The 23,601-nt window shown below is 42.1% G+C and overlaps 2 protein-coding genes across 4 annotated transcripts; one reads left to right on the top strand and one right to left on the bottom strand.

Moving 5' to 3' along the window:
* Nucleotides 1-6,099: 6,099 nt before the first annotated feature.
* On the bottom strand, nt 6,100-13,173 carry LOC112071079 (nucleolar and spindle-associated protein 1). 2 transcript variants are annotated; one of them, XM_024138543.2, is made up of 12 exons: nt 12,956-13,173; nt 12,717-12,788; nt 12,312-12,533; nt 11,982-12,099; nt 11,711-11,800; nt 11,491-11,603; nt 11,272-11,322; nt 10,957-11,108; nt 9,502-9,665; nt 8,473-8,589; nt 8,019-8,121; nt 6,100-6,778 (listed from the first exon to the last, which is right to left on the bottom strand). In XM_024138543.2, exons 1-12 carry the CDS (start codon nt 13,031-13,033, stop codon nt 6,691-6,693), a joined length of 1,368 nt encoding a protein of 455 aa, XP_023994311.1. In that variant the 5' UTR covers nt 13,034-13,173; the 3' UTR covers nt 6,100-6,690. The 2 variants fall into 2 exon arrangements, with proteins under 2 accessions (XP_023994311.1, XP_070295344.1); XM_070439243.1 differs by having other exon boundaries at nt 12,312-12,530.
* A 115-nt stretch (nt 13,174-13,288) lies between these two features.
* On the top strand, nt 13,289-19,692 carry oip5 (opa interacting protein 5). 2 transcript variants are annotated; one of them, XM_024138546.2, is made up of 5 exons: nt 13,289-13,578; nt 17,739-17,805; nt 18,380-18,502; nt 18,647-18,719; nt 19,021-19,692. In XM_024138546.2, exons 1-5 carry the CDS (start codon nt 13,395-13,397, stop codon nt 19,123-19,125), a joined length of 552 nt encoding a protein of 183 aa, XP_023994314.1. In that variant the 5' UTR covers nt 13,289-13,394; the 3' UTR covers nt 19,126-19,692. The 2 variants fall into 2 exon arrangements, with proteins under 2 accessions (XP_023994314.1, XP_023994313.1); XM_024138545.2 differs by having other exon boundaries at nt 18,647-18,728.
* The last annotated feature ends 3,909 nt before the right edge of the window (nt 19,693-23,601 follow it).

The following is a 23,601-nucleotide window of genomic DNA, read 5'->3' as shown; positions in this document are numbered from 1 at the left end:
ACGGACCACAAACCTTGGATATGGGAACTATACGTTATTTCTTAATGATTACACATGTATACGTCTGTTAGAGCTCACAGATCACTGCACCTGTACATAGCCCATCTGTAAACAGCCCATCTATCTACCTCATCCCCATACTGTATTTATTTATTTATCTTGCTCCTTTGCACCCCAGTATCTCTACTTGCACATTCACATCTACTTGCACTTGCACATCTACCATTCCAGTGTTTAATTGCTATATTGTAATTACTTTGCCACCATGGCCTATTTATTGCCTTAACTCCCTAATCTTACCTCATTTGCACTCACTGTATATAGACTTTTTGTTTTCTTTTTTTATTGACTGTATGTTTGTTTTACTCCATGTGTAACTATGTGTTGTTGTATGTGTCGAACTGCTTTGCTTTATCTTGGCCAGGTCGCAGTTTCAAATGAGAACTTGTTCTCAACTAGCCTACCTGGTTAATTAAGTAAAGGTGAAATTAAATAAAAACATTATACAAATGTTATCATATGTATTCTACGCTGTGAGTGATGAACACAATGCTATCTACCAAAGGCCAGTTCTAAATCGATACAAGAGACAGATCCAACGGGGAAAAMTAGCTGGCTAGCTAAAGTCATCATTCACTGTGTAACGTTGGTCATTGAGTAACGTTATTAAGTAACTACATCGAGGTTCCTGCTATGTACTGTCAGTGTCAAAACGAGTTTATTGATAGTGTACATTCTGTGATTCACTTCATCAAGTAGCTTGTCGTCGTGGCTATGAACCAGAATGCCCTGCTATTATTATTGTTATTATTATGATTGGCTTAGCCCAATAATGGACTAAAGGAGCCTAACGTTACTCCTTATACTCCAAGGATGTTCTGTTTAAAGGTGAATTGGCTCTGGAAGCCAAAACAGCCAAATACTCCAACTAAACGTGAATCGATTCTCAATTGCGGTACAGTTCTAGAAACATAAATCCATCTAGTTTATTTTGTATTATTATCATGAACTTTAAAACAAATGCAAAAACAAAAATATACAAACAAGATTACATTAAGCTAACAGACAGGGGTATTACATATCGAGATTTTAAATTTGTCAAAAAGTTGTATGGTATTGCTTTTTTGTTTTTAAACTTATTGATAATTTCAAAATWATATTTAAATTATATCTTAAACAATGTGAAGTGGGGTTTGTTCTCCTCCCACTTATTTTATGGATAAATAATCCATGAAAAATAAAACAAATTAACAATTAAAGTTAAATCAGGGTATATATCATTTGGATCAAAATAAAACATATCAGAGTTTTTCAGATGAACATTAATAGTAGTTTATTTTAAAATAAAATATTCTAACTCACTCCTAAATTTTATGACTTAAGAACATTCCCAAAATAAATGGCCAAGAGTCTCTGGGTCACAACCACAAAATACACATTTATTATCAATAGCTATTTAGAATCTGTGTACAATAAAGGTCTTTAGAGGATAGATTATATGAATGAGTTGGTATGATTCTTCTTTCACCTTATTAGATATACAATATTTGCCAGACAACAACGAGACTTTGTTCCAGTTCACTTGTCCTAGGGCTCCATTCCAGTACACTTGTCCTAGGGCTGCATTCCAGTTCACTTGTCCTAGGGCTGCATTCCAGTTCACTTGCCCTAGGGCTGCATTCCAGTTCACTTGTCCTAGGGCTGCATTCCAGTTCACTTGTCCTAGGGCTTTAATTCCGTTCACTTGTCCTAGGGCTGCATTCCAGTCACTTGCCTAGGGCTGCATTCGCAGTTCACTTGTCCTAGGGCTGTAATTCCAGTTCACTTGTCCTAGGGCTGCATTCCAGGTCACTTGTCCTAGGCTGCATTCCAGTTCACTTGTCCTAGGGCTGCATTCCAGTACACTTGTCCTAGGGCTGCATTCCAGTTGACTTGTCCTAGGGCTGCATTCCAGGTCACTTGTCCTAGGGCTGCATTCCAGTACACTTGTCCTAGGGCTGCATTCCAGTTCACTTGTCCTAGGGCTGCATTCCAGTTCACTTGTCCTAGGGCTGCATTCCAGTACACTTGTCCTAGGGCTGCATTCCAGTTCACTTGTCCTAGCGCTGCATTCCAGTTCACTTGTCTAGGGCTCCATTCCAGGTCACTTGTCCTAGGGCTGCATTCCAGTTCACTTGTCCTAGGGCTGCATTCCAGTACACTTGTCCTAGGGCTGCATTCCAGTTTACTTGTCCTAGGGCTCATTATACCTACATTTTAGCAGAGGGAATAGTAACATATTGACATCGTTTCCTTATATACATGTTATTACATTTATAGTTTAAAATGGCAATTCCTTCTAGCTGTATTGAGGCTACAAAATCCTCAACAGTTGCACTTTGAGTATTGTTATATTCTCCTAAGAGAAGAATAGCACCTTTAGGGACAGCTCTAAAAACTATTTGAAACTTCTCAGGCTTGAACGTAACATTGTGTCTTATCATGAATTCTTGATAATCATATAGTTGTCCATCATTATTCAATAATTGTTTAAGCAGATAATGCTGTTGTCAAACCAGTTCTGGAAAAACAAAAGACTTTATATTTTATACTTTATATTTTATGTCTTTATTTTTCCAGATTGTATATCTATGTGGGGAAAAATTCTGTTTGTACATAAAGTCCCAAGTTATAAGTACTTGTTAATGAAAGGTAGCAAGCTAAATAGGGATCTTACCCACAAGTTGCATTTGAGTAAGAATTCTAGACCACCAATCTGTTGGAATATATAAATTAAATATTTAATATTAGATGATAAAGATTATATTAGAGGTTTTAAAATCCAGAGCATTCAAACCTCCCTCACTTTGGGTGCTACATATTACCGCTTTTCTTAAATAATTAGGTTAATTCCTCCATATGAAGTTAAATAATTTAGTATCAACCATTTTAGTTACTGACAGAGGAACATCGAAGGCAAGGGAGGTATAAACTAATCTGAACAGACCTTCAGATTTTGACAGAAGTACACATCTTTACAGGGATATTACATACTGAGTTTAAGTCATGTCTTTTCAACGCAAATAATTCACATTTCCTAATATTCAAAGAAAAACGAGATACATGTGAGAAGGCATTATTTGACCCTGCTGGTCATTTATGAACGTTTGAACATCTTGGCCATGTACTGTTATAATCTCCACCGGCACAGCCAGAAGAGGACTGGCCACCCCTCAGAGCCTGGTTCCTCTCTAGGTTTCTTCCTGGGTTCCTGCCTTTCTAGGGAATTTTTTGCTAGCCACCGTGCTTCTGCATTGCTTGCTGTTTGGGGTTTTAGGCTGGGTTTCTGTATAGCACTTTGTGACATCGGCTGATGTAGAAAGGGCTTTATCAATACATTTGATTGACTAATACACTCAATAGCTTTCCTGGCTTCATTATGATCTTTTAAATGGCGTTGTCGTCAGCCAATTGTGAATATTTTCTCTTTATCTCTTTATCTTTATTGAGATGAAGTGCCATAAATTGTGTGACCAATAAAAATAAGAAAGGAGAAACTGGGCACCCTTGTTTAATTCCACATCTAATGTCGAATCTCTGTGAAGTTCCATGGGATAATTTAACAGAGCTGTTACTGTTACTGTAAAGTGTCTTAATTACACTTTGAAAATATAGAAAATAAAAATTAAGATTCTAAAAAATGAAATAATGTTAAAATCCTTGTAAAAGTTTACAAATAAAATAAAGCTATCTTCCATAATGTGCTTATTGTAGTCTATCAAGTCCAATAATAGTCGAATATTACAATATTATTACACGTACAGTACCAGTCAAAAGTTTGGACACACCTACTCATTCCAGAGTTTTTTTTWTTTTTWAACTATTTTCTACATTGTAGAATAATAGTGAAGACATCAAAACTATGAAGTAACACATATGGAATTATGTAGTAACCAAAAAAAGTGTAAACAAATCAAAATATATTTAATGTTTTAGCTTCTTCAAAGTAGCCACCCTTTTGCCTTGATGACAGCTTTGCATACTCTTGGCATTCTCTCAACCAGCTTCATGAGGTAGTCACCTGGAATACATTTCAATTAACAGGTGTGTCTTGTTAAAAGTTAATTTGTGGAATTTCTTAATGCTTTTGAGCCAATCAGTTGTATTGTGACAAGGTAGGCGTGGTATACAGAAGACATCCCTATTTGGTAAAAAACCAAGTCCATATTATGGCAAGAACAGCTCAAAAAAGCAAAGAGAAACAACAGTCCATCATTACTTTCAGACATGAGGGTCAGTCAATCCGGAAAATTCCAAGAACTTTTAAAGTTTATTCAAGTGCAGTCGCAAATACCATCAAGCGCTATGATGAAACTGGCTCTCATGAGGACCGCCACAGGAAAGGAAGACCCAGAGTTACCTCTGCTGCAGAGGATAAGTTCATTAGTTACCAGCCTCAGAAATTACAGCCCAAATGAATGCTTCACATAGTTAGTAACAGACACATCTCAACCTCAACTGTTCAGAGGAGACTGCGTGAATCAGGCCTTCATGGTCAAATTGCTGCAAAGAAACCACTACTAAAGGACACCAATAAGAAGAAGAGACTTGCTTGGGCCAAGAAACACGAGCAATGGACATTAGACTGGTGGAAATCTGTAATGACAACGAGTTGGCGTGATCGCAGACAGACTGGCACTCAGGCTAGTCTTTCCTCTCCCAAACAATGAGCATGTCCTTCCTTGTTACAGAATTAGTTTAAGTAATGTATCCATTTATTATGTTAAACCTAAACTTTTTTTTTTTTACAGGGTCCGTTTGACAGTCATGATTGGTCCAGTTTCAACATCCGTGTTGCCAGGTGTCCATGGATGGTCAACGTCAGGGCCGAGACGGACTTCTCCCACCAGAAAGACGACGTGTACAGTTACTTCCTGTACACACGGGGGAGGGTCTTGCTGGCAAGATGTCAAGGTGCAGTATAGCCAGGTGTCCAGAGTTTCTGAACTGTCTTCAGTGGTTTGAGTCCCACACAGTACATATTAACCTGGCTACCAGTCTGTTTGTGCTGTCATGCCAACGCCAAATAGGTTTCCACGACAGCACAAAGTACATATTAACCTGGCTACCAGTCCGTTTGTGCTGTCATGCCAACGCCAAATAGGTTTCCACGACAGCACAAAGTACATATTAACCTGGCTACCAGTCTGTTTGTGCTGTCATGCCAACGCCAAATAGGTTTCCACGACAGCACAAAGTACATATTAACCTGGCTACCAGTCTGTTTGTGCTGTCATGCCAACGCCAAATAGGTTTCCACGACAGCACAAAGTACATATTAACCTGGCTACCAGTCTGTTTGTGCTGTCATGCCAACGCCAAATAGGTTTCCACGACAGCACAAACAGATCTGGGACAACGCTAACTACTTGCGTGACTCATTTCCAATTTCTGGTGTCACCGTGTGATCTTGTGAAAGCTAATATGTTCCAGAAGTGTTTGGGTCCAAGACTAACATCTGATTACTCTTTTACAAATGTCATTCTCAAAATTGCTTCCTCTAGTCACGGTGGGATACAAGATGATCAAAATCCCCTCTGGTTAGACAAGGTATCGATGGATTTTCTTACAGTAATACATTGTATCACAACATGTTATGCTAACTAAAATGATGTTTGAAATATGCTTATTGAGAAGCATACAAGCAAGTAAACAGACAAAAAACAATTCTAATGCCTTCTGTTTTTAAGTCAACACCATTGGAATCACGTTGAAGTGAAAAGGCCGATGGGTCCCTTTCAACTGGAGATTGATATCATAGCCATCTAACGTCCGCACACACACACACACACACACACACACACACACAGGAGTCTGCATATGAGGTATACAAGCATCCATCCATCCAAGTCCTCAATAAAAACAAGAAATGTTACTTTGGGTATTTTTTTATTTTTTTACTACTGGTATTTACATTGCCTTTACATCAGCTAAGTTAAAAATTGTTATATAAAAAAAAATATATATACACAATTCACATGAATAAGAAATAGGACGAAACTGTACAAAATATTTAGGTACGGAGGAGGGGGGAAAATAACATACAAAAAAAATAAAAAATAAATTTGCCCCGGAAAAGTCGCTCCGGATAAGACCATCTGCATACGCACCAACAGCGGGCATTGCATTCTGGTACACCAGAATTACATTAATTTCCAATGAAAACACATTGCGATGAAGTGCGTTCGGTGTTGTGCGTTCGGTGTGGTGCTTACGGTGTGGTGCTTACGTTGGATTTGTCAAACTGTATGTTGTAGACTGCTCGACAGAAATAGTAGCAGAAGGAGAATGTTGACCTTTTGTTGCATACATAACCAGATGATGCTGCGTACCATTTTGCGCAAGGGGGCTAGTAGCCAAGGACARGGTCGTTGTGTTCGAAGCGTGAATGACTAAAATGTAATGTAAATGTCTACAAAAACGACACAGGTATACAAAATATGAAAAACATTATTTGTACCATACTAAAGTTAATAAAAATACATTTATTAAACGTTGTTATAAGTGAATCTAAAAATCGAACAATCAAAAAACTCGGTTGGAACTGACAGTCAAAGTAGAGGAAAAGGGTAAAGTGAGACAGGCATCAATCAGCAGGTCTGAAATGACAAGAAAATAAACTTCACAGGAGCAAAAGTAAGTATAGAATAATCAGGTGATGACGAGGCCTCGCCTGGCTCCAAGCATCTTCTCTTTCTTCTGCTTCCTGACTTCAGTATGTTTTGTCCTCCTTTCCTCCCTAGAATAAAAGCAATATGGAAATCAACATAAACAGGTTATACAGCCAATCATTCGGAGAGAAAACAAGTTTCAAAACAGAGGCTCTCTCAGTTTGTCTTTCCTTGATTCCTCATCTCCTTTTCAAATCAAATTTTATTGGTCACATACACATATTTACAATGATGGGTAGGCAGTCATTGTAAATAAGCTTTGGAGATATTATACGTTTTGTTCTGTGCAATAAATTAAGGATCGGACCACTTTTTTCAATTTTCGCCTAAAATGACATACCTGAATCTAACTGCCTGGAGCTCAGGGATATGCATATTCTTGATACCATTTGAAAGGAAACACGTTGAAGTTTATGGAAACGTGAAATTAATGTAGGAGAATAACACATTAGATCTGGTAAAAGACAATACAACGAAAAAAACATGTTTCTTTGTACCATCGTCTTTGAAATGCAAGAGAAAGGCCATAATGTATCATTCCAGCCCAGGCGCAATTTAGATTTTGGCCACTAGATGGCAGCAGTGTATGRGCAAAGTTTTAGACTGATCCAACGAACCATTGCATTTTTGTTCAAAATTGTGTGTCAAGACTGCCTAATTGGTTTATTAAGAGTTCTTTATTCCTGTCTGCCCGATGTACTGAGAACCCAGCTGGCTGTATGGACGGGGGACAGTATATCCAGAGAGCCATAATTCCGTGAAACAGAGTATGCTACAGTCCCTGATGTCCCTCTGGAAGGAGATCCTCGCCCTGAGCTCGTCTACTTTATTGTCCAGAGATTGAACATTAGCGAGTAATATACTCAGAACCGGTGGATGGTGTGCACGCCTCCCGAGTCAGACTAAAGAATACCTCTTCTCCGTCGGAGGTGGCATGGAGCAGCCTCTGAGTTAAGTTCAATTGCCAAGCGGGTGAAAGTTGTATTTCTGGTCATAATGCTGGTGAGTTACTGCCACTCTGATATCCAAAAGTTATTTCCGGCTGTATGTAATAACAAAAAATAAAATAATTATGAGCTAATAATGTAAGCAATAACATACAAAAAAAGTTACAAATACTGAAAAGTTTCTTAGGAGCTAGAAGCAGAGCCGCCATGTCTGTCAGCACCATCTTGTGGATGGAAAAAGTCCCTTCTGACATTCCTCTCCAATATGTTTAGAGGAATCAAGGAAAGGGGAATTGAGAAAGAGCCAGGAATTCATTACGATTCCCCCTCCACTTTTAACCGGTTGTTTCCGGATACTGACCTTGCCTGAACCGGATGCTGTTTGTAGTTCTTCTGGTGTGAGGGAACGGTCTGAGACTGGTCCACTGTGTTCTCTTTGGCCACCATGAATGGCTTCAGCTTTCCTATATACAGGCAGACCAGAAACGATGACCGGTAAAATAAATGTTTTTGTGAGCCTACAGACAACCAGGTTCGTGCTGAATGCACCGGTATACACAGTCAGAACCTGAATGCACCGGTATACACAGTCAGAACCTGAATGCACCGGTACACACAGTCAGAACCTGAATGCACCGGTACACAGTCAGAACCTGAATGCACCGGTACACAGTCAGAACCTGAATGCACCGGTATACAGCCAGAACCTGAATGCACCGGTATACAGTCAGAATTCTTTATGCACCGGTATACAGTCAGAATTCTTTATGCACCGGTATACAGTCAGAATCTGAATGCTGACATGTATATCTTACCCTTATGAGGCTTATAGGTGAGCGTCTTAGAGAGACTGGCCTTCAGATCAAAGTTGGCCTTCTTGTTGGTTTCAGGACAGTTAGAAAGAACACTGGTGTTTGCATTAAACACAAACGCTGAATAAAATAAACAAAACAGAAGCCAGTTATGGGATCCGTTCAGTAGAGCCATGCACAGAAAATAACAAGCAAAGACGACTTAAATTAGATTTCGATTTAACAGGATGTATATTGAACAAAACTAACTAATGCAACAATTAAGATTTTACTGAGTTACAGTTCCTATAAGGAAATCAGTCAATTTAAAATAAATTAAGCCCTAATCTATAGATTTCACATGACTTGGCAGAGACACAGCCATTGGTGGGCCTGGATGGGCAGAAGTGCAGTCGTGGGTGGGGATAGGCCCACCCACTGTGGAGCCACGCCCAGGCAATGAGAATTAGTTTTTCCACACTAAAGGGCTTTATTACAGACAGAAATACTCCTCAATTTCATCAGCTGTCTGGATGGTGGGTCTCAGACGATCCCACAGGTGAAGATGCCAGATGGAGGTCCTGGGCTGGCGTGGTTACACCTGGTCAGCGTTTATTTTTTATGTTTTATACATACTGGCAAATTCTCTAAAACAATGGAGGTGGCTTATGGTAGAGAAATGAACATTCAATTATCTAGCAACAGCACTGGAGTCAGCATGCCAATTGCACGCACCCTCAACTTGAGACATCTGTGCCATTGTGATGTGTGACAAAACGGCTCATTTTAGAATGGCCTTTTAGTGTCCCTAGCACAAGGTGCACCTGTGTAATGATCATGCTGTTTAATCAGCTTCTTGATATGCCACACCTGTCAGGTGGATGGATTATCTTGGCAAAGGAGAAATGCTCACTAACAGGGATATGAACAAACATGTGAGAGAGATAAGCTTTTTGTGCGTATGGAACATTTCTGGGATCTTTTATTTCAGCTCATGAAACATGGGACCAACACTTTACATGTTGATTTATATTTTTGTTCAGCATAGGTTACCTGGTGTCTTAGCGCTGGAGAGAACAAAGGTCTTGTTGACTTCAGGTTTCCCTCCAAATGTAGTCTCTTTCCCAGGAGTGAGGAGGTCCACGCGGGGTGCCATGCGTGCTGGCGTCTTCACCATGGTTTTCTTGTGCTCATTATCCTGAGTAGCTTGAGAGAACCTGTACACAAACCAACCGTTGGACTGACTATTTATCGTATTTTTTATTTAACCTTTATTTAACTAGGCAAGTCAGTTAAGAAAAAAAATCTTATTTACAATGGCGGCCTACCGGGGAACAGTGGGTTAACTGCCTTGTTCAGGGGCAGAACGACAGATTTTTACCTTGTCAGGTCAGGGATTTGATCTATGAACCTTTTGGTTACTAGTCCCAACGCTCTAACCACTAGGCTACCTGCCGCCCCTCCACTCTAACCACTAGGCTACCTGCCGCCCCTCCACTCTAACCACTAGGGCTAACCTGCCGCCCCTCCACTCTAACCACTAGGCTACCTGCCGCCCTCCACTCTAACCACTAGGCTACCTGCCGCCCCTACACTCTAACCACTAGGCTACCTGCCGCCCCTCCACTCTAACCACTAGGCTACCTGCCGCCCCTACACTCTAACCACTAGGCTACCTGCCGCCCCTACACTCTAACCACTAGGCTACCTGCCGCCCCTACACTCTAACCACTAGGCTCCTGCCGCCCCTACACTCTAACACTAGGCTACCTGCCGCCCCTACACTCTAACCACTAGGCTCCTGCCGCCCTACACTCTAACCACTAGGCTACCTGCCGCCCCTACACTCAAACCACTAGGCCTTCCCTGCCGCCCCTACACTCTAACCACTAGGCTACCTGCCGCCCCTACACTAACCACTAGGCTTCCTGCCGTCCCTACACTCGAACCACTAGGCTACCTGCCGCCCCTGTACAAGTTTCATTCCACAAACTGGCAATAGTATTCAGAAGTAACTAAATCCTTCCCAAGAAATGTCAATACATAGCGGTCACCTGAACGAAGCCAGTTCGCAACTCATGAGAGTGTAACAGTATAACTTTAGTCCGTCCCCCTCGCCCCGTCCCGGGCGCGAACCAGGGACCCTCTGCACACATCAACAACAGTCACCCACGAAGCATCGTTACCCATCGCTCCACAAAAGCCGCGGCCCTTGCAGAGCAAGGGGGAACCACTACTTCAAGGTCTCAAAGCAAGTGACGTCACCGATTGAACCGCTATTAGCGCGCACCACCGCTAACTAGCTAGCCATTTCACATCGGTTACACTAGGTAGTATTTATTAGTCACCACACCGTAGCAAAAACGTTTAGCAGCGAAAAGAATTTTTGCAATGCTTGTTTAATGATGTGAATGTTAAATCAGAAGTGGCCAACAGACACCTAGAAGCTTCAACACTGCTAAAAATAACTAGGAATACTCAAGACAAAATAATGTTTGAGTGTCTCACCGAACGTTGATTCGGCGTGTGGACAGGACTGTGGGTCTGAATGGGACAACAGTGTCCTTCTGGGCGGGTTTTCTGGCAGAGACACTGCGTCTGTCTGTAGCTGGTTTCTGGGATGCAGGGCTGAACAGGGAGGCGCGGCTCGAGGTTAAGCTCTGCAAAAAACACAACAATACGTTGACCACACCAAGTCAACACATTGGATTTGGGAATCATCCCTCTCAAAATAGCCATCTGGCTTTACATTTGAAAGGAAACATGTTTCATTGTGGTAGTAAATTCACTTTAACATCTATGGAAACCAAAAAGTCTACTTACTGTTTGAGTTTTTCCTTCAGTTGGTGTCAAAAGAGTCTTATCTGAAAGAACCTGAAGAATAAAGTGGTTATATAGTTAACTACTTGCAAAAAACGTATAAATTGATGACAACAATAAAACAATGGTTGCCATGTTGAATGGGCTTATTATTTAATGAAAACCACACAGTGGCCAGATCCCAATCATCTCCATTATAACGTTATACACACAATTCATTACCTTCAATTCATTCACTGAATTTCTGAACGAATCCATTTTCTTGGTCTTCCTTTCCACGTACGAATCAATTGACTCCATCTTTTTGAAATGCGCCTCGTGGAGCTTCCTGAAGTCTACAATAGAAAGTGGTTATTAGTACTTTTTTCATAACAGAAGAGAGAGTTTTTGAGCATGTTATTAAGATCGTGTAGCGACAGCAAATATGATTCAGACGACTAACTTGGTGTAGTAGGCTTTAACATAGTCCTCTTCAGGAGCCCCTCGTGGCGAGGGATCTTTCCTACGGGCTTCACCACTTTCTGTCCCACTCCTGTGCAAAGCAATATGAGAACGTGATCAATAATAGGATTATTATAACCAGAGGTGATGCTCATGTAGTCACCTATTTTATAAACAAAAGGCCAGAGACACACCCCTACATAAGACTTCTGGCAACAACAAAAAATGTGTCTACACAAATCATCATGGCCTTTAGAGTCCTCCAGACTAACCAAACATCACTGCTGCAACTTTGTGTTCAGGCACAGCCACCCCAGAATCCTTAGCAGCAGACACTCTCCTTCTCTTGCCACTCCCTTTGCCGATGATGGATTCAGTCACCGTGTTAACCTATATTGAAAACACTAGTTTAGCTTGCTATTCCTCAATAAAATATAAAGCAGCAAAAATGCATTTTGTGGTTGTCAAGAGATACACGCACAGCAGTATTTCTGTGCAAGAAACACTTCTCACAACTCTTACATTTTAGTCATTTAGCAGAAGTGCTTATCCAAAGCGATTTACAAGAGTGAGTGCATACATTTTTCATAGTGGTCCCATACCTCAGCTGGGGTGAGTGGCGCTTTGGCAGGTTCACACTCTGCCTCCTCATCTTCAGGCTCTTTCCTCATTTTCGGTTGCCGTCTACCACGACGTTTGGTCACAAACTCCTGAGCTGAAGGTTTTGGTGACAGCTCATCAACCAGTGCTGAATTGTTTTCATCCTGAGTTGAGTTGCTGTTAACCGTGTTATCCTGTGCGTCAACACCAGTCTCATCTCCCTGCTAAATACACGACCATCAGAAGTCTGCTATTACTAGCGACAATAGGAATTACAATGCAAAACAGATCTACAGGCATAAAGAAACAAAGCAAGTTCAAAAGAAATCCAAATATACATAGGAGATAATGTTGAAGTGTTATCATTTGAACAGAAGTGGGAGGGAAAAATTCAAGCCAGAACTTACGTCCACGGCAACATCTTCCTGTGTTTGTTGTTGTTGGAAATGCTCCCTGAGCGCCTTCAGAAGCTTATCAGCCTGTGTAGTAGTTGACACAGATCGGACACAGTTAGCAAGGTAACACTGCATAACAAACGAGATGGATAATAGCTAGTTGGTTGGTTAACTAGCTATTGTAACTAACTAACCACTCACAACACAAACAAACAACCCAATGAAATACCGCTATAATGTTTGCGATTTACCTTCAGTTTTGACGATTTGAGCCCAACCTCCTTTGCAATACTGCGCAATTCGGCATACTTCATGGAATCCAAGTCCATTTTTCTTGTTTTTGGCGAAAAACAAAACAATGTGCTTGCCAGTGTTACTGAAACACGTTCAATAAATCAGCTCCCGTTAATTGAACGAGTATCGTTACACACAAACACAGTCAACGCAATGTATTTGTCGCGCCTGACCGTTTAAAATGCAGAGGTTCAAAAAACTGGAGTATAGGCCATTTGATTGGCTGGCAGATGTATACGGAAGTACCTTTCGACCAATTAAAAAGTATTACTATTGGTTCTCCGCTAGATGACGATAAAACCACGGGGTGAAAAACTATCACAGAAAACACTTGAAAGTAACAGAAGAGGTTATCGCTGAAGTTGAACAACGTGGCATTTTTAAATATAATATAAAATGTATGATTTTGAGTCATTTCAGTCCTGCGACACAGATGACCAAAAGCTGGAGAATGAGTCAGTGAACCAAGGCATCGTCGAGAATCCAGTGACTTTTCATTGTGGACAATGCAACACCGTGTGGGCTGATTCCCGAGGGATCTGTGGAGAAGCAACATCTATCAACTCTCTCATTTGTCTTGGTAAGTTACTTCATTGGATCTAGCTAGCTAATTAGGTGTTCAAYGATTTTTTTCTAACAAGAAATCGTGACCAGTGATTTATATATACACTAGATGACTAATAGGGGGCGCTGTGTTAAAGCCACTGCCTCCATCTTGGCACTCCCTCACCGGTGTAAAAAAAAAAAATATTTTGGAAGCGATTAACATTTTCGAAGGCTTTTAAAACACGGAAGCCAAACCCGGAAACTATGGATCATAATTCATATGGCGCCATTAGAAAACCCTACATTAGCATGTGTCTAACGGATAGATCCCGGAAAAAAAGACACTATGATTACTGGCCTGCTAATGTGCCTGGACCCTGTAGGCTAAACTGCAAGTGAAAAGGCCCATAAACGGATCCAAATGGTTGTTCAATCAGGCGGGCTACATGTAGTTATTTCAAAATTAATATGCATTCAAAACGCCATGCTTATGAGCGATTATTCATTTCACTTAGGCTATTCACTGCGGGTTACAGCATAGACAAGAGTTTTTGTACTCACTTGACAACAATCACATATATCATTACATTGTGTTGTTGTAGCCTAGGGTAGGATACATTTGTTGTCCCTAAAAATAAAATAAAAACTAGGGTGTATTTTCGAGTTGCCACTCAGGGCCTGGGAGAAACACACTCAGTGCAGCCTCGGGAGCGCGCATAGTAGGCTACGGATATTTATATATTTTTTTATCGAATCAACTTTTTCTTTCGCTGTGTAAACAGACTGGATATATTCACTGCAGTATTAACCTTTACATTGAGCTTGTAAATTATGGGCTACAATGCATACGCTTCTCACTTAGGCCTGCTTCTTAGGCCTGCTTCTTAGGCCTGCTTCTCACTTAGGCCTGTCTATCTTTGATCTGTTGTGAAATGATGCACCTGAACCTATATGCTGCAACGATTATTCCTTTTAAATGTTGTAGAGGCCCATTTGCATAACTATTCAGAGCCTTTACTCAGTACTTTGTTGAACCACCTTTGGCAGCAATTACAGCCTTGAGTCTTCCTGGGTATGACGCGACAAGCTTGGCACACCTGTATTTGGGGAGTTAATCCCATTCTTATCTGCAGATCCTTTCAAGCTCTGTCGGGTTGAATGGGGAGCGTCACTGCACAACTATTTTCAGGTCTCTCCAGAGATGTTTGACCATGTTCGAGTTCTGGCTGGACATTCAAAAACTTGAAGCCACTCCTGCGRTGTCTTGGCTGAGTGCTTAGGGTCGTTGTCCTGTTGGAAGGTGAACCTTTGCCAAGTCTTAGGTCCTGAGTGCTCTGGAGCAGGTTTTTTATCAAGGATCTCTCTGTACTTTGTTCCCTTCATCTTTCCCTCGATACTGACTAGTCTCCCAGTCCCTGCCGCTGAAAAACATCCCCACAGCATGATGCTGCCACCACCATGCTTCACCGTAGGGATGGTGCCAGGTCTCCTCCAGACGTGACGCTTGGCATTCGGGCCAAAGATGGAGGCCACTGTATTCTTGGCCTTTCAATGCTTCAGAAATGTTTTGTTACCCTTCACCAGATATGTGCCTTCACACAATTCTGTTTCGGAGCTCTACGGCCAATTCCTTCCACCCCCATGGCTTGTTTTTTCTCTCTCTAACATGCACTGTCAACTGTGGGACCTTTTATTTTATATARAGACAGGTGTGAGCCTTTCCACATCGTGTCCAATCAATTGCATTTACCACAGTTGGAATCCAATCAAGTTGTAGAATGCACTGTAGATACAAACGGATCCAAATGGTTGCATAGTCAGGCACAGGGACGTTCAAAGCAGGACGTTTGAGCAGGGGTTTTTTCTTCTCCAAATTACCCTGCATCACTACATTTTACATTTTAATTGTGATGCTCACTTGATATTGTGATACTCACTTGATATTGTGTACTCACTGTGTTTTATCCCAGGTATAATGATTTTTGTTGTCTACAAACTTGGGCTTATTACCTCTGTCACATCCAGTAGCGGTGCGTGGGTGAAATGACTGGGGAAACCGAAAAAAAAGCTATATCTCAACCTACACTATATATACAGCAGTATGTGGATACACCTTCAAATGAGTAGATTTGGCTATTTCAGCCACACCCGTTGCTGACAGGTGTATAACATTGAGCACACAGCCATGCAATCTCCATAGACAAACATTGGCAGTAGAATGACCTTTACTGAAGAGCTCTGTCATTGGATGCTATCTTTCCAACAAGTCATTTTGTCAAATTTTTGCCCTGCTAGAGCTGCCCCGGTTAACTGTAAGTGCTGTTATTGTAAAGTGGAAACGTCTAGGAGCAACAACGGCTCAGCCTCGAAGTGGTAGGCCACACAAGCTCACGGACCGCTGAGTGCTGAAGCGCGTAGTACGTAAAAAAAATTGTCTGTCCTCGGTTGCAACACTAACTACCGAGTTCCAAACTGCCTCTGGAAGCAACGTCAGCACAAGAACTGTTCGCCGGGAGCTTCATGAAATGGGTTTCCATGGCAGAGCAACCGCAGTACACAAGCCTAGGATCACCCTGCGCAATGCCAAGCATCGGCTGGAGTGGCGTAAAGCTCGCTGCCATTGGACTCTGGCGCGGTGGAAACGCGTCCTCTGGAGTGATGAATCAGGCTTCACCATCTGGCAATCTGACAGATGAATCTGGGTTTGGCGGATACCAGGGAACGCTACCTGCCCCAATGTAATAATGGTCTGGGGCTGTTTTTCATGGTTCGGAATAGGCCCCTTAGTTCTAGTGAAGGGAAATCTTTACAGCATACAATGACATTCTAGCCGATTCTGTGCTTCCAACAGTTTGGGGAAGGCCCTTTCCTGTTTCAGCATGACAATGCCCCCGTGCACAAAGCGAGGTCCATACAGAAATGGTTTGTCGAGATCGGTGTGGAAGAACTTGACAGGCCTGCACAGGGGCCTGACCTCAACCCCATCGAACACCTTTGGGACGGTAACGTTAGCTAACTTGAATGATATTAATACACATACTTCTTTACTTAGAAATTGATAATGTACTGTGGCAAGTTTGCCATAGGAAGTGAAGTGGAATCCATCACTTCCATTGTTTGGCTGTGCCCATAGCAACGTTAGAACGTTCGATGGATAGAAACATAGCTGTGGTGATGAGGGTGCTGCAGCACCGCCAGATAAATGTGATTAGTGATTTATTTTTATTTTTATTTTTTAAATTTATTTTATCCCCAATTTTCGTGGTATCCAATCGCTAGTAATTACTATCTTGTCTCATCGCTACAACTCCCGTACGGGCTCGGGAGAGACGAAGGTCGAAAGCCATGCGTCCTCCGAAGCACAACCCAACCAAGCCGCACTGCTTCTTAACACAGCGCGCCTCCAACCCGGAAGCCAGCCGCACCAATGTGTCGGAGGAAACACCGTGCACCCGCCCCCCTCGGTTAGCGCGCACTGCGCCCGGCCCGCCACAGGAGTCGCTGGAGCGCGATGAGACAAGGATATCCCTACCGGCCAAACCCTCCCTAACCCAGACGACGCTAAGCCAATTGTGCGTCGCCCCACGGACCACCCGGTCGCGGCCGGCTGCGACAGAGCCTGGGCGCGAACCCAGAGACTGGTGGCGCAGCTAGCACTGCGATACCCGGGAGGCCCCAGTGATTTATTTTATTTTAAATTAAAGTAATTTAATGGTCCTTTACAAGTCCTGTATTAGCGGACCAATAGCCGTCTGTACCGCGGGGACAAAAAACAAATCTCTGCAAAAATACTTAAATACATGTCATTTTGTCCTTCAAACACTTAATTGAAATACTGTAGAATTCCATTAATTCCTATGGAGGATTGCTCCTACTGGGCAGAGGCAATATGGCCGACGGGGTGGCTTCAAAGCCTCTCAATGGCCAATTCAATCGGTGATGTCACTTGCTCTGAGACCTTGAAGTCGTTGTTTCCCTTGCTCTGCAAGGGCCGTGGCTTTTTGTGGAGCGATAGGTAATGGATGCTTCGTAGAGTGTCAGTTGTTGATGGGTGCAGAGGGTCCCTGGTTCGAGCCCGGGTTGGGGCGAGGAGAGGGACAGAAGGAGTACTGTTACACCATTTAAGGACCTGATCTCTTGGCAGAGGCAGTACGCATAGGGGATTAAAGCTTTAATGATGTCATCTCTTTTCAGAGGTAACCCCAGATGTGACCATCAATAGTGGACGTGAGTGGAGCCCGGATGGTCTGTTCAGTGCATGGTATGATCAATGTGCCTCTTTTTTTAAATATATATTTTGTTACTACAGTTATACACTGAGTATACTAAACATTAGGAACACCTTCCTAATACCCTCAGAACAGCCTCAATTCATCAGGGGATGGAGTCTACAAGGTGTTGAAAGCGTTCCACAGAGATGCTGGCCCATGTTGACTCCAATGCTTCCCACAGTTGTGTCAAGTTGGCTGGATGTCCTTTATGGTGGTGGACCATTCTTGATACACACAGGYAAACTGTTGAGAATTTTAAAAAACAGCAGCGTTGCAGTTCTTGACACAAACCGGTGCGCCCCGGCACCTACTAATATATCCCATTGACCTTCTGAATGGCACACAGACACAATCCATGTCTCAATTGTCTCAAGGTTTAAAAATCCTTCTTTAACCACCTGACTCCTCCCCTTCATCTACACTGAAGTGGATTTAACAGGTGACATCAATAAGGGATCATATCTTTCACCTGGATTCACCTGGTCAGTCCTGTCATGGAAAGAGCAGGTGTTCTTAATGTTTTGTGTACTCAGTGTGTCTGTCCCCTCCCCCCCCAATGTATAGTGTGTACAACACTCTCCAATGCGCCGGCTGTCTCTGTCTCATGGGTGTAATCCTCTACTCGACACCACAGCACCTGTCTGCTCTGCGAAACCTCTTTCTCCTCAAGAAAGACAAGATGTACTGGTAAGTAGTAAACGTACACAGTTAACCTTTTTTTTTTTTTCAAGTCATTGTTGGTTTTACCTGCCATGCACAGATTTTCTCTCACGATTCAAGTGGTCAGGAATAGTTGTCAGATTGGATTTGTTTATATCGTCCTTCCTCTAGTTATATTTTCAGCACTGGCCAAACGGTGAAAGCCTCTACACTCAACTTTAATGTAACACCACTAGGAGAACGTGTAAGTGAGGTAGGAAGACAAATTCTTAAACTTTTTTTTATTTTTTACCCTGCACATTGATACCCTTCATCTGACAATATTTCCACCTTAGTGGTCAAACCATGTTTAGTCTCTAGCCATGAATGTTACATTGAACTGATGCCGTTCCAGTGAAGGGTGTTCTTCAAGGTTGGGGGTCAATTTGAATTGAAGACAAGTCAATTTCAGGAAATAAACATGAKAATTCAAAATCACTTCCTGAATTGACTGCTTGCCATTTTAAATTGAACCCTGGCCTTGTCTCGTCTGTTCTTCCTGCCAGCTGAGACAACTGATCCAGGAAACGGAAAGTCACCTTAGCGATGTGTCAGCAGTGATGGATGACACCCGCGCGAATGAAGCGTCCTCATCTGTCCAGTCAAGCTGATCCTACCTGGGTCGTGTTTCATATAGCAAAACGTTTTAAAACAGAAAATGTGCMTTTTTTCTTATTGGACAAGTTCCAAGTATTTTCTTCCGTTTTGTGCCTAATGAACACAAAGAGCCTGTTCTGTTTGACAATCCTCCGTCAACTGCACTTTATTCTCTAGTTCCATGTTCTCTGTTTTTGAAGGGCCTTTTTGTAGCTTGGGTACCAGTCTGTTTGTGCCATCATGCTAAAAAAAGTTCAGAATAATTTGACTAAATGGAGGACATTCCTATGTGGTGTTCCACCAAAAATGGACAATTTAGAGTGAAAATGGGGGTTCCCTCAAATGTTAAAAAAGTATCTACCTCGTATTCTACTGTTAAATGTGTTTGCCTCATAGTTTATGGTAGATGGAAATATACTTTATCAATGTGAAGCTCCACATAGATGAGACATGGCACTGTGTGTGTGTGTTCAGGTATTAAAACTTAGGTAAACCAATAAATGTCTTCATTTCCATACTTCTATGACCATGTTGCATCTTTGTAAAACCTCGCACTGTAATAAATGAATGTTTGCTCTCTGTGTCAGTAGGCATCTCTTGCCCAGGAACTGAGGATGGGCATATCATTCCTTTTACCTTTTTAAATCTGTCCATAGAAGAGTTCATACATTGGTAGAGGCTTGGAATCCAGAAGGATGAGTCTYTTAAAAGATATGAAGAGGCAACAACTCAAGTTTATTGGCACCATGTTGCTTTTTTTATTGCAGATTCTTCAGTTGATACAAGACGAGGCTGGTTCCAGCATGTCCAGGGCCTCAGGACTGCATAGTTAACCCACAGTACACTCATTCGGTTGGTTACGAGTTGATCAATACAGTCTTTGTGACATCATTCCACTCCACGGTGTGAAATGGTGTCACAACCTGACTGGATTCTAGTCCTATGATCAACATTGTACGTCCAAAAGTCATTTTTGATCAGAACAAGTGGTTACAATGTGTTGTTCCCTGTAATGTCAACAACAATCCCTGTCATTCAAGACACGTCAACGTACTAATRGCAAACATTTCAGTATCATGGCTCTTTTGAGCAATACAAATGAAAAGTTTATTATTGCATGCAATACAAAATGAATTACTTTAAAATCATGCATAATCTTTCTGTAGCATTCTATATAGTACCGATCCAGACCATTGCCACATTACAAATTGTTTTAAAAACACAGTATTCAAGACAGGAGGATGGTATAGCAATACATGCTTTTACAGTGTTCTCCTTGAGGCATCTATTGCTTTCAATTATTAGGAAAGCTGCATAATACACATGTATACATACGTGATGGTTTGATCGGGACAACGGTGGAACAAGGTAACAGAATGGGAGAYACGAGAGGCATTAAAATAGGCCACCTTAAAATCAATGGTTCRTACAGAACGCTACTGTATGAATCTGATGCTCTGTCCCAAATGGGACCCTATTCTGTATAAAAGTGCACTACTTTTGACCAGACCCCCCCCCCAAAAAAAATGTTGAGTCCTATTTAGGGCACAAACCTGAATAGAGTTTCCGCCAATCCAGTTAAGATCWAATTCTTATTTTCAATGACGGCCTAGGAACAGTGGGTTAACTGCATTGTTCAGTGGCAGAACAGATTTTTTTACCTTGTCAGCTCAGGGATTCGATCTTGCAACCTTTCGGTTACAAGTCCAACGCTCTAACCACTAGGCTACCTGCCTCCCTTTGTTTCTGTGTGGTACTTTATGTCCAGCTGAGTGGTTCTTCCTTAGAACATACTGTATTCTAAAGCAGGAGTATATTCAATACTCTTCCCTCTAAACATGTTGATTATAGCTAATAATATCCTAAAAAACCCCAGATTATAATAGATAAAAATACACAAATCATGCATAATTGTTATTGCTACTAAAAATGTCTAATCAAATACATGTTATGGCTGGCTTTTTTTACTAAATATATTCTGAACAAAAACAGTTTGCATTCCAGACTGAGGTATCACTCTACCGGRATATTACCGATTATTTTATTGGTCAATGACTAACACGCTGGACGTCAATGCTTCATGTCTGATTCTTAAGTGTTCATTCTATAGAACACAGTTTAGAATAGATGTTATATACATTTTTTTTTTCTCTCAGTCTGAATCGATATTTTCAATTCAATTTCCTAGTTAGTAGCCGAACTTGTTCCGTCAGTTTTTTTAGAAATCGAATTATCTTTTTAGTAAGCAAGCATCACTAGCTACTTTTCATGCATGGCTAGTTATCAGGCACCACAATCCCTCTATATATAAAGCTAATGCATATGAAGACTACAATATTTCTTAAAAATGGAAGACGTTGGTGATTTTGTTGTTTTCAAAACAACTTGTCACTTGTTCATACAATATACATATTAGATCAACAAGACAGGTAATGAGAGAGCATATTGCACAGATCCCGGTAGGAAGGTGAATCTCAAATGTCGCAACCAAAACAGGTCATAATCAAAGCAAATCAAAAAGGTTATCTGGGGCACAACACACAGTGACTGGCTCTAACTACATCACCCCTGATCTGGTTCGTACCATCCAACTTGTAAGTCGCTCTGGATAAGAGCGTCTGCTAAATGACTTAAATGTAAATGTAAATACACCCTGTTGATAAGGTTATCGAAATCATTCTGGAAAAATGGGGAGGGGGGCGAATTGTGTCCTGTGAATTTTGGTACAGTAAGTTTTATGGTACGTACTTTATATGACGTGAAGTCTAAGGGAAGGCATGTTATTCATTAGCCTAGCTCTGTAGGACCGGGACTAGTGTTCTGCTGTTGGCCTCTACGGCGTGTCATCGTGTAGAAAAGCACCAACTGTCATGGTGTCAATGAGGTAGAGAGATATTTCCAGCTTTCAACTATCATGTGGCTGCTACTCTAATCTCACAGAGCCAGATGAGTGTCTCAAGAATAGTTGCATAATACTTAGACACAACTCGACTCTGTGGCTGTAATGTCTGGCATGCGAGATTACAGGYGTCTACACCAGATCTTTGCTACAGTGTCTACTGAAAACTTTGTCTCCATTTGTAAAAGGTTYGGGATAAGGGCATTCAGGAAAAACAACAAACCACTGATCCCAGTACATCAATCTCTACCTAGATAAATTGATTATAAAATGGTGAATTGCCTTGGTTCAAACAACAGAAGAGTAGAGGTCAAATTGGGCAGTAAAGACCACACAATTCCTGTTTGACCCCTAGTTATGAAAGAAATAGGATCAAACTTCAAATATATTATCATTTTTGGCTACAAGGAGTGGTGGAGTGTAGGAATGCTGATCTAGGATCTGTCTCGTCATACATCTGATTTCATTCATGATAAAAGTCAAACTGATGGCCAGATCAGCACTCCTATTTGAAGACGCTTTCTGCTCCGGATTACGGGCCCTGACCTAACATTATCGTCATTATTGGCATAATAACCAAGGAATGAGCAGTGAGTGAGAGAGAGAAAGACAGACACGCCCAGGTGAGGAGAGGAGAGAGAGACAGACCAGCCAGCGTAGGAGAAGAGAGACAGACAGCCCATGGCTGATGGAAGGAGAGAAGAGAGAGACAGCCGGTGAGGAGAGGAGCAGAGAGAATAGCACAGCCAGGTTAGAGCGAAGAGAGCAGACAGGAAGCAGGTAGCATGAAGGATAACCAGGTAGAGGAGAGAGAGCAGACTCGCCAGGAAGGAGGCAGAGAAGAGATTCAGACAGCAGGTTGAGATGAGAAGAGAGAGCGACGACAGCTCTAGGATTGAGGACCAGAAGAAGGACCAAGCACAAGCTAGGTGACGGAGAGAAGAGAGAGCGACAGCTAGGTGACGGAGGTCGAGAGAGTTCAGACACTAAGGTGAGAGAGAGAGTGAGAGACATTGACGGCAGCTACGGTGGATGGAGAGAGTAGAAGAGAGTAGTGAGGAGCAGAGACAGACGCCAGGAGAGGAGAGAGAGACAGACAAGCTAGGTGAGGAGAGAGACAGCAGACAGACATGCCAGGTGAGGAGAGAAGAGACAGACAAGCTTGAGTGAGGAGAGGAGACGAAGAGAGAGCAGACAGCTAGTGAGGAAAGGAGAGAGAGAAGAGAGGGGAGAGAAACGACCGCAGCAGAGAGAGATGCAGCGGTGGGCTCGAGTTAAGACGACAGCAGCAGGTGAGGAGAGAGAGGACGGACAGCCAGGTGAGGAAGATGGAGAGGACGACAGGTGAGGAGAGAGGCAGACAGCCAGGTGAGGAGAGTGAGAGAGAGACAGACGCGTGAGGAGAGAGAGACCAACACGATCGCCCGGGGCTTGTGGTTCTGTGGTAACCAGTCTCTCCTGTAACCCACCATCCCGGAGCGGTCCTCTCTTTTCTATTTTATCTTATTTATTTTTTATTATTTTTTTATATTATTTCTAGCGCTTATTTTACCAGGTAAGTGACTGAGAACACGTTCTCTCATTTGCCCAG

Source organism: Salvelinus sp. IW2-2015, unplaced genomic scaffold, assembly GCF_002910315.2.
Source record: "Salvelinus sp. IW2-2015 unplaced genomic scaffold, ASM291031v2 Un_scaffold1511, whole genome shotgun sequence".
Lineage (NCBI taxonomy): Eukaryota > Metazoa > Chordata > Actinopteri > Salmoniformes > Salmonidae > Salvelinus > Salvelinus sp. IW2-2015.
Note: the sequence above shows the minus strand (reverse complement) of the source record. Positions and strands in the feature narration are given on the sequence as shown.

Bases quoted from the DNA above. Each gene is read 5' to 3' on its own strand.
- oip5 (XM_024138545.2), top strand. From the start codon at position 13,395: ATGTATGATTTTGAGTCATTTCAGTCCTGCGACACAGATGACCAAAAG. The intron at 18,503-18,646 runs GTAAGTAGTAAA...TCCTTCCTCTAG, and splicing joins AAGAAAGACAAGATGTACTG to TTATATTTTCAGCACTGGCC. The intron at 18,729-19,020 runs GTAGGAAGACAA...TCTTCCTGCCAG, and splicing joins TAGGAGAACGTGTAAGTGAG to CTGAGACAACTGATCCAGGA.
- LOC112071079 (XM_024138543.2), bottom strand. From the start codon at position 13,033: ATGGACTTGGATTCCATGAAGTATGCCGAATTGCGCAGTATTGCAAAG. The intron at 12,789-12,955 runs GTAAATCGCAAA...ACTACTACACAG, and splicing joins TCAAATCGTCAAAACTGAAG to GCTGATAAGCTTCTGAAGGC. The intron at 12,534-12,716 runs GTAAGTTCTGGC...TCGTGTATTTAG, and splicing joins AGGAAGATGTTGCCGTGGAC to CAGGGAGATGAGACTGGTGT.